We start from the raw sequence: 11,358 nt of genomic DNA, 5'->3' as shown, positions 1-11,358 counted from the left end.
TAGCATTCACATTCACTAGCATCTGTTAATAAAATAGAATACAAAGAGGGAGAAAATATTTTTAGAGGTCTAATTTGCCTTGTTGAACGTCTAACATTCACCAGTGTATGCGGTTTTTGTTGTTGCGGTTGCTGCACATCATGAGGAATGGCTGGAACATCAGCTTGTGGAGTATCATCCAGCACTACATAATCATTTTCTTTTTTCTCATGTTGTTGCAACAGATCTTTGTACAACACTTTCTCATTGAATATGACATCCCTGCTTCTTACAATTTTATGATTTTCAAAATCCCAAAGCCTATAACCAAATTCATTAATGCCATATCCAACAAATACACATTTCTTTGACTTAACTTCTAGGTTGGTTCTATTTTCAAAATCTATATGAACAAAAGCTTCACAACCAAAGGTCTTGAGAAAAGAATAACTCATCTTCTTACCAATCCATGCTTCCTCTAGAATACCACAACCCAAAGGAGTAGATGGACCTCTGTTAATCAAATATATAACAGTATTGATAGCCTTCGCCCACATGTGTAAGAGCAACCCAGCATGCAACCTCATGCTCCTTGTGCGCTCCATTATAGTCGTATTCATGCATTCAGCCACTCCATTTTCCTATGGAGTCCTTGGAACAATTTTCTGTCTACAAATACCATTAGTGGAGCAATAATCTTCAAATTCATGACTGCAATACTCACCACCATTATTAGATCTGGGACATTTTAATTTCTTACCAGTCTCATTTTCAACCAAACATTTCCATTTCTTAAAAGTTTGATTTTTGTCTAAGGAAATAAACTCATACTTTTCTAGTCGCGTCATCAATAAATGTAATATAATAATGAGAGCCACCAAGGGAAGATACCTGAGCTGGTCCCCATACATCTGTATGCACAGACTCTAATTTCTCCTTTTTGTTTTCCTTCCTAGTCTTTACAAAACTCACTCTTTTTTGTTTTCCATACACACAACTTTCACAGAAATCCATATTAACACATTTTAGACCTGGTAAAACTTTCTTTGAATGAAGTACTTTCATACCTTTCTCACTCATGTGCCCAAGTCTGTTGTGCCATAGTGCTTTATCAGAATCTATAACAACTATTTGTTCTCCCTACTCACCTGCAATAGTTTTTCCTGAACATTCATTTTTCTCTGAAACAATTAAAGTAGAAGGAACAATATGACCTGTATAAAGATATAAGGTGCCTAATTTCACACCTTTTGCTACAGCAAGGGAACCTTTTGAAACCTTCCAATTTTTATCACTAAAAGTAACTACACAACCCTCATCATCGAGTTCTCGGGTTGAAATTAAATTCCTACTCAACGTTGGAACATGTCTTACCTCATATAGTAGCCAATGATTCCCATTCTGCTACTTAATCTTAATTTTTCACTTTCCAACAATCTGATAGGGTTCATTATCCTCCAGATAAACAAGCCCAAAATCCCCTTGGACATAATGAATGAAATAACCTCTATGAGGTGTAGCATGAAATGAAGCACCAGAATCTAAAACCCATGAATCATCAACACTTTCTAAAGATAGAAGCAAAGCATCCTCTTCGGATTTGTTACTTACCACATTTGCCTCCTTGTCTCCATCTGATTTATCTCCTTCATTTTTCTTTCGATTCCAACAATCTTTTTTTTTATGACTTGGTTTCCCACTGTACTAGCAGTCGTTCAGTCCTCTTGATTGAGACCTCCTCCCCTTTGACTTTCCTCTTGATTTCCCACGATTTCTGGAATTACTTCCTCTCTTAGTTGTTCTGCCCCTGCTTTGTGAATTCAAAAAACTTTCTAATGTAGATCCACTTGAGGATTTCCTACGAGTTTCCTCACTCAAAACAACATTGATAACATCATCATATTTTAGGGTACTATATCCAGGAACATAATTACTTACAACCATTACCAATCCATTCCAACTTTCAGGCAAAGAACACAAAATCAAGAGAGCCCTAATTTCCTCTTCAAAATTGATACCCACAAAAGATAACTAACTAGTAATAGTATTAAACTCATTTAAATGATCTATAACAGATCCACCTTCTACCATTTTCATACTAAATAAACGCTTCATGAGAAATACCTTGTTTGAAGCAGAGGGCTTTTCATATAGTTTCGCTAGGGTTTGCATCAATTCTTCTGTCCTCTTTGCTTTTGTAATATTAAATGCCATTGATGGTGCTAAGCATAATCGAATGCTTCCAAGTGCCTTTCTGTCTAAAAGATCTTATTCATCATTTGACATGGATCCCTGATTCTTGGCTTTGCCTTTCAAAGGCTTTCATAAATCCTTTTGATAAAGATAGTCTTCCATTTGCATTTCCATAACTGAAAGTTCTACCCATTAAACCTATCAACCCTCAACTTACCCTCGTCTGCCATTGCTCCCACTCAACCATGAGACTTTCCTGCAGAGGATAACAAGAAAAACAACCTTGCTCTGATACCACTTGTTAGGATTAAACCACGAACATAAATAACAATTACATGCAAATATAACCAGTAATAGAAAATAATAGATCACACAAAAAAGAACACAAGACACCAAGATTTAACGTGGTTCACCCAATCCTTGGGCTACATCCACCAAACAATAAGTCTGATATTATTACAATCTAGTGATTATAAATTGATTACAATCCATAATCCCTTACAACTCAATACTGCCGCAAGAACCAATTTCACACCACAATCTAACAACAATATCTCAATAAGCCATATGGTCTATGGAAAATCTACAAGCATCATGTGATACCTTCATTGGTGGATACCACTCTGCCTTAGACTTAATTATCCCACATTTAGTAGGAAAAGGTTTTTAGCTTTGTTTTTATGTACAACACATAGTCCCAAATGCAAAGTGCTTGTATTGGAGAGTGGTTGGTACTTGTGATGGTGGTAGACTCAATGGTGCCACCGTCAATAGTGAAAACCTAATGCTATGGTTATGTCTAGTCTCCTTGTATGACTTATTGCTGGGAAAAAGAATGCCTACCAGGGTCTTTAAAAACATGCTAAATAGGAAGTTTAAAATTACCTTAGGAATTTTTTCCTACATGGATCCATTGTAGGGACTTGTAAGTAATACAGAACTCGTAGGATGAAGGTGAATTAATCTTGAATGGGAATGTTGCAATAAAGAATCATGTAGTTGATACAAATGTATTGGGGATGCTCTATATTAATTTTTGCCAAAAATATATTGTCTTTTGACCCCCTAAAACAACTCTTGTCCAATATGGAAAAACGTATAGTCAAAATTCATCAACATAGCATCCTAGATAGAATGGTAAGGTCATATTTCACTCAAGTCACTCCCACAAAATGTTGGTACTCGAATTTACAAATATGCTTTCTGTTACCTTTTAAAGGAGACTACACAATGTCACTTCAATGGATATGATACCATGTAAGAAGTTGCTTATAGTAACTAAGTCTGATCTAGAGGCCAATGAATTGCACAAAGTGAGAGAGACAAAATGAACAAGAACAAATTGTATCCTTATTAATGATGCAATAACTAAATTGAGCTTTAGAAGTACAATAGGAAATGGATGAGTACAATTATATAGATTTGTTTGCTTATATATACAAGGAAATATGAGACTATGACAATAAAAAGAGAACAAAACATCACACATGGTGGAATCAAATGTCCACCAAAGGAGAATCATCCTACATTGTACAATGAAGTATGTACAACACATAGATGATGATTAAGTGATAAGCACACCAAAGTTGAATACAACACATTATGTGGAATATGATAACAACTAACACCGCCTAAGGTGGGATTCATCCTAGACTGCATGCAACTAAATGTGCAAACTCGTGTCTCAAATACAAACTACTATGTTATGTATTATCCCAAGTAAGCTTAAGTAAAGCATATTTAGGTGAATAATTAATCACACAACAAATACTACTTTTGGTGATGTTCTATAGGAGTGAATCGTAAGCTAGCAACACATTATAAAAACGATATAGATGAAAATGATTCAATAACTTTTGATTATAAGAAAATTAAAAAAGATTTAATCATTTTAAAGCTTTTCTAGTAAAAACAAGTACCTTACCTATTGAGACAATTGTTATGATTCATTATGTGGAATATGATAACAACTAACACCGCCTAAGGTGGGATTCATCCTAGACTGCATGCAACTAAATGTGCAAACTCGTGTCTCAAATACAAACTACTATGTTATGTATTATCCCAAGTAAGCTTAAGTAAAGCATATTTAGGTGAATAATTAATCACACAACAAATACTACTTTTGGTGATGTTCTATAGGAGTGAATCGTAAGCTAGCAACACATTATAAAAACGATATAGATGAAAATGATTCAATAACTTTTGATTATAAGAAAATTAAAAAAGATTTAATCATTTTAAAGCTTTTCTAGTAAAAACAAGTACCTTACCTATTGAGACAATTGTTATGATTCATTTCTAGAATATATAAAAATCAAACAATTGAAGGCAAACAAATGACCCACAATCCATGAAATATTAAATAAATAAATAAAGAAATCATATATAAATCAAAACAAATATACAAAAATAAAGATATCAACTTGAATTAAGTTCAAATCAATTATATATCTAGATATCCACAACTATATCTATCCATAGATATAAAATACTTGTTAAATATTAATTTTATAAAATTAAAAAAACAAAAAAAGATCACCATAAAAAAAATCTATATACAAACAAATTTTACTTCATAAGACTAACTCAAATCATATTCCATGATAGAATAGACTTTCAAAATATTACAACTACCACTTGCACCCCATGAGGTGCAATGGTGTAGCTGAACATTTAGACCTGGTTATGAGGCGCCTGCTTAAATTGTATGGATGAATACTTTTCCACCTTTTGTCCGCAGACCTTTGTTGTGTATGCATGATAGAAGGCAGTATTACACATGCGAAGATATGGACTTTTATCAACTGTAAATGATTCTAAAAAGCGAATTGCGGGGATAAGAGTTGAATGACATTCAGAGGAAACGCAGCATTGGCGGCCACGCCTAGATCTTTGTCAAAGGCCTATTCAAAGTTTAGTGAGAAAACTATATAACTATTCAAATTCTAGTGAGAAAACTATGTCACAATGATAACTAATCAGCAATTACCAATTCATAGTAGATCCATATCTTGCCTCTCCCATAAATAAACTTCTTATATGCATTCCTTTTTTACCAGCTTCGTTCTTCAAACAACGTTTGATCTATTTTCATCAAAAACTTCAAACCATTTACATTTATATCTTGAATTTGTACAACATATTTATTTAACTCAATGATATCCTCCGAGGACTTCGAAACCCTTTATCAAGGGGCCCTTGTGATTTGGACTCCATCAGGAATTTGTTCCGCTTCATTCATTTCAAGCCTCAATACTAAGCATGGAAATGCATCAGGTACACACGATAGTAGAATGGGCTTTTTGAAGTCCTCACCCTTGATCACACTTGGTTAAATGAAGACTCCATGTTGGAGCACAGAAAAGGGCATTTGATCAAGCAGTTTATGTACATTCCACATTTAACCCAAATGTTGAAATGAGTTCCAGAGTGCTTTATTAATTCCAAGTCTTTAGATCTTCCTTATACAATTCATTTTGCACCATATCTGCAATCGTTTACTTACATTATTCAAAGCGACCTCCCTTTCTGAAATTTTGTCAAACACTTTACCTATATGCCTGTTGCGTTTCTATGCCTTTCGTGCATTTTCTAAAACCCCTTTACTCCATTCTCCAATCATCGCATTCCATGAAATCAAATACTATGGTAAGGCGTCTTATCGAATAACTGAAACTCCTTGGACTCGAGGTATTTTGTCAAACACATGACATAAAATGCGTCTGATCCCATGTTTGGCATAAAACTTCATCACATTTCATGGCTATGCATGCATGCCTGCTAGGACATTTCCATCTGCAATTTCTCATAAAATTCTTGCATCGTTTCTTGCTCTGACGATGTCCATACGTTGTCCTAAGGCTTTCAAGACGGTACCCCTTTCCGCCGCGGTTCATGAACCCTCGTGGATGTTAGAGAGCTAATCCGCCATTAACAGTTACCGGCGACCTAAAGCGTTGAAAATACGTTTTCGATCCGGTAGCGTGCCCGCAAATGCAAAAGCATATCGGCTAATTAGATTACAAGAACATTTTAAAATTATAAAATAATTCTATCGCCTTCAAATAAATTATCTTTCTGACCTTGTAAGTATTCCATTCTATTCTAAAGCTATGCAATTTCTTCTGCCTATTTGTGTTAACACGTGGGGTGAAAATGGTCTCAATCCACCAAATTATATCCCCTTCTCGGAACTTCATATATTAAATTCCCACAATCATCGACTCCACGAATAGCTTCGATCACTGGTCTGGAGGTCAAATCAGTACAAGACACTGTTATGTGCACAGTAATTTTTTATTGGGGAGAATGCTCAGAAGCACAATATTAATATGATTGCCAGAAAAGTTATCTTGAATTGTTTACAATGAAAAAATCCATGGCAATGCAAGATCCAGTCAAAAGTCTCTGTCAGATGGTGTGCTCAGTCGATCAAGAAACGATTTCCTCTACAGCTCTGGTCCACCATTAATATAGCTACTTGAAACAAGTATTCTAATCTAGATATAAAATTGCGGCTTCACCCTGCAAATATGGGCTAAGGAATCTGTCAAAAGATTAAGCTGCCGAAACCAGCCTCAGCTGGATCTCATTTTCTGAGGTGTACCCCATCAAGCATAGATCTCAATAGTTCAATACAATCTGTAACACATGCTGTGGAGGAGGGCAAGGATAAACTTTACTTCACGTTCAGTTATCTTAATACTTTTGTTTCTCGAAGGAGGAACTTTAAAGTTCTTATAAATCTTTTGCATGTCCATCATTTCGATGCTGAGTGCTCAATATTTTAATTGGATGGTTATCAGCACACTTTCTGAAGCAATAATTCACTGCAAACCCAATCTTTCCTGCTTTGTTTGCTCCACAGAGCAATAATGCCCATTTAAAATAAAAAGCTTTCAGCTTTTGCTGCTTGCTAGTTGGTAACCATTTTCCTAGGATAGCTTTGTACACTATCCATAATGCCAGATGGGGATCCTCTGTACAAAGAGCCAGCTGCTTTGGATTACCCACTCATAAAAAAAAATTGCACATTCAGAAGTGGCGATTTGTCAAGGGCAATGCTCAAGATAAACTAAATGATGAAAAAATTATATGGGCCAGACAATATTTAAGATTGGATTTCATGTCAAATCAATAATCAACTTGCAAATTGAAGATTTCCCAAGATTAGATTCTCATCAGTCGTAATCAAAGCTCTACGTCATATACTATATACAAGTTCTTCGACCTTTCTGCTATTCAAACAGCCCAGCGAGGAGTTCTGTGAACAATTTTTGTGTTAAGTATGGATGTTTATCAGGAAGCCGAGTGGGAGAAAGCGCAAGCGATTGGCATCAGCTGCGACCTGGTGGCTGCAGCAAAATATCAGCTTGAGTTTCTGGCCTTGGTCGGTAAATACCCATGCCTCTACCAGGGCCCTGCTGTACAAATAGCTATTTACAGGTAATAAGAAATCAAGACTTCTTAGCCCATTGGTTTTTGTTCATTTGTGTGTCTGGGCTGAGATTGTATGCAAATTTTTAACCATCAATGATCCATATCAGATGAGAGTGTAAGAATGCAAAATTGTGCAAATTTTTAACTATCAGATCATACTCTATTATCTGTCATCAGGATGAGAGTATAAGAATGCAAATAATCCATCATCCATCATCAAGAAGAGAGAGTGTAAGAATGCAATATCTTACACTCTTTCACCCCGATGATGGATCATGGAGCATGATCCCAAATGTTGATGGTTAAAAATTTGCACAAATTTACATTCTTACACTCTCTCATCCTGATGATCCGAAACATTGATGATTAAAAATTTGCACACAATCTCTACCACAAACACAACTGAACAATTCATGTATTGTAGAAATCTTCTATCACCAACCATTGGTTCTTGCTCTTTTCTACTGTTATAAATTTAATGTTAAAAGGAATAGGGAATGGATTGTTTAACAGTGAGAAAGTTGAACAATGTGCTTACAGGTATGAACATTGCTGGCTCCCATTGCTTGCAAGCTCTGAGGCAAAGGAAGACTTGCTTCCTCCCCTTGACTGTGAGTGGGTGTGGCACTGCCATAGGCTCAATCCTCTGCAATATGCAAATTACTGCCACGAGTTGTATGGAAGGCTTCTTGTTCCTGTTACAACTAAGCTGTTTTATGAGAAGGATTCTACCATGAATGCGGCAGCAAAGCTGTGGGAAAAAGCCTTTCCCAATGAGCCATTCTCATTGGATTTGGAAGCTTTCTCCCTCACAAAGGACAATAGAAGCAGCCTACACCAGCACCACTTGACAGAAGCTATTGCCAAGCAACGATCCTTTTTCCAGCAGGTAATGGCCTTACACCTAGATTAAACTGTTGACAGTTTTGCCGTGTTTTGGACTAACCGCCAACGTTTTGGTGACATGGCTTAACCACGTCCTTTTTTATATAAGTCTACGTTCCCCTTCAAAATTAAACTTCTCCGAAATTTTTTCTTCTTCAAAATTTCCCAACTAGGTATCCCACATCTAAGTTCACAATTTGGCAAAAACCCTACACGTGAACATTATTTTGCAAAAACTCTACACTTGAGCATTATTTTGCTTTCCTAGCCTTCAGACACCTTCTGCCTTTCCTTCGGCTAAAGCTACCACAACCATTAGTGTGAACATTATTATGAGGCTGCTTGTCCATACTTCCTGCTCTATTACACAAGTATATTTGGTATGTAGCCTGATCCTCTGCTTTTCTTTCCCAGTATTTGGCTTAGTGTTTCTCCATATTTAACACATGTGAATCTGTGATTAACCCTGCTACTATGACTAAAATCTACTGTACTTACAAGTTTTTCATCCATCTTCCTTAAATAGTTTGTAAGCGTTTTTCCATCATGTATTGATGTCTTCTGGTCTTCTAATGGCAGGTTTCCTCACCCTACATGTCAGACAAGGGCTTTCTAAGAGTAGCAGAACAACGCTACAGAGCATTTCTGTATCTCACCAAGAAATCAAAATCTTTTCATGTGCCCACCTATGACATTGAGCTCATATGGCGATCTCACCAGCTGAACCCCAAGATTTATGCGGACGACACGGTTGAGCTGCTGGGAGAAGTGCTGCAGCACTATATCATCACCAGCACTGCAAAGACTGGCGCGAGATTCCCCGAAACCACAAAGCAATGGGAGAATGCTTTTGGCATGCGATACATGAGAGCAGGGGCCATGCAAATGCGTACAACCCAACAACCTCCTAGTGCGTCTCCACAAGAAATCATGGAGGTCAGGCTGGAAATTGTTAGGGCACGACACCTCAGAAAGGAGAAAGGAGCCCTATTTGTTAGATACTATATACAAACCTCAAGCGGTGTAATAACAATGAATAGCAAGGAAGTACTGGCAACCTCAGATCCAGAATGGAGTGAGGCTTTCTCTCTGGAATGTAAAGGAAATGGGAGCCTTGTTTCGGATCTGCAGTCGCAGTTTCTGAGGTTTGAAGTGCGGTGGAGAAGCCAAAGCCCGTGGAGAAATATGAGAGGAGGCTCCAAGCTTCTTGCAAGTGTCAAAATAGCATGGAAAGACTTGTTGGAATCCTCTTCTTTATCACTGGAGAAGTGGTTTCCTCTGGCAGTCGAGGGGCAAGTGAAAGGCGAGTGGAAGCCGCCGAGTATGCACATCGCCCTCTCTGCAACGCCACGAACTTCAGTGCCATCTGTGGAAAAACCCATTTCAGGGCCTCGTTCCATGAAGAGCTTTTCTTCTTGTGAAAACCTAGAGAGGCGAAGGAGACGTTTGGAAAGAGATGAGTGCAATTGCAGGGGGCAAATATGTAACGCCCACACATCTTTCAGGGATGAAGCGTGGGGGATTTGATCTTACAAACCCTTTTCACTCTGATTTTGAGTATTCAAATATATGACAACAGCATAGAAGCTCGTGCGACTAGCATGAATAGAAGGCCAAGAACCAGAAGATGTATGTACGTTGCCTAAAAGGGCCGCTGCTACTATGTAAATCAATTCAAAAATTGAAAACCAAGATTTGCAGGGTCATGAGATATGACTGAAGCCATACAATTTTAGAAGGGGGAATGGAGTTTCATGGAAGAAGCTCTTGATGGATTTGACAAAATGTAGTAGAGTATTAATGTGAAGATTACTTGTAAACAGGAATAGAAGAGAAAAGTCTCTACCTTGCTTCGGCCTTATTGTAAATATATCATTAGGTAACTTAAATAACTTATTAATAGTATTAATTAACAAATTTTGAATCATATCACATTTTTTAATAAGGGATCCAACCTTCTAAGTGTTTAATGTCTCTCTCTTTCTTCTTAACTTAGAATATTAAATTAATAGTTGTAATATAAATATTGTTATTAGTTGGGCCTCTTATGGATATGTAAGGGAAGGCTTTGAGGCTTTGTTTTGGTATGATGCTTGGGATGACAACCCTCCCATCTTATTCATTTAACCTCATCTTTAGACTCTGTGTGATTCTTTTCTTGTTGCTAGATAGGATAAAGTGGCTCATTATAAGACTCCTTATCAACTAGGTCTTGCTGTCGGATATAGATGGAAGCACTCTTCAGATTGGCCTTCTGAGGGCTCAGAGGAAGACCACCAAGAGCTTTCTAGGATTTTAGCTTCTAAGGAGTGTTGCTCTCTACTGGTTCCAAATGTTTTGGCTTGGGGTGGTACCCTATATGGTAAATATTTTGGTTCTATTGGGTACTAGGAGATTACTAGACAAATGTTTAGGGGATGTTGAGGTCCCTTGGTGGAAACAAGTTTGGAATAAGCTTTCTTGGTCCAAATGTAATTTTTTCATATGGTTGGTGACTCACAACCGATGTCTTATGTGGGATCATTGTTGTAAATATGGTTTTCAGGGTCTATCCTTTTGTTTGCTGTGTGGTAAATGAGAGGAGTTTATCTCTCATCTCTTCTTCCATTTTTCTTTTTCTACCCACTTATGGCATCTTTGGTAGAGTGCTTGGGGTTGCTCTTGTTGGCATGCTTCCTCCTTGCCTGAGTTTTGGGATTGCTTGGTGAGTGCCCCCTCCTAGACTTCGCCTCTTCAGGCTACATGGATTGTTGCCCCCTCTTATATTCTTTGGCATATCTGGTTGGAGAGAACCCAACGAATCTTTTAGGATGTCCATATTGGAGTCGTGCATCTTTGGTGGAAAATTTCCTGCTCGGT

The 11,358-nt window shown here is 37.2% G+C and overlaps 1 protein-coding gene across 1 annotated transcript; it reads left to right on the top strand.

Annotated features, from left to right (window-relative positions):
• Nucleotides 1-5,169: 5,169 nt before the first annotated feature.
• Nucleotides 5,170-10,426, top strand: LOC149532636 (glycine-rich domain-containing protein 1-like). The gene is made up of 3 exons (XM_089806764.1): nucleotides 5,170-7,620; nucleotides 8,155-8,503; nucleotides 9,079-10,426. The coding sequence occupies exons 1-3, from the start codon at nucleotides 7,463-7,465 to the stop codon at nucleotides 10,024-10,026; spliced, it is 1,455 nt and encodes a 484-aa protein (XP_089662890.1). The 5' UTR covers nucleotides 5,170-7,462; the 3' UTR covers nucleotides 10,027-10,426.
• The last annotated feature ends 932 nt before the right edge of the window (nucleotides 10,427-11,358 follow it).

This window comes from Cupressus sempervirens, chromosome 10 (genome assembly GCF_028749045.1).
Source record: "Cupressus sempervirens isolate cs-2001-9-10 chromosome 10, ASM2874904v1, whole genome shotgun sequence".
Classification (NCBI taxonomy): Eukaryota; Viridiplantae; Streptophyta; class Pinopsida; order Cupressales; family Cupressaceae; genus Cupressus; species Cupressus sempervirens.
This window is presented reverse-complemented; position numbering and strand designations above follow the sequence as displayed.

Excerpts from the sequence above, each read along its gene's own strand:
- LOC149532636 (XM_089806764.1), top strand. The coding sequence starts at position 7,463 with ATGGATGTTTATCAGGAAGCCGAGTGGGAGAAAGCGCAAGCGATTGGC. Across the intron at positions 7,621-8,154 it reads GTACAAATAGCTATTTACAG|GTATGAACATTGCTGGCTCC; the intron begins GTAATAAGAAAT and ends ATGTGCTTACAG. Across the intron at positions 8,504-9,078 it reads AACGATCCTTTTTCCAGCAG|GTTTCCTCACCCTACATGTC; the intron begins GTAATGGCCTTA and ends TTCTAATGGCAG.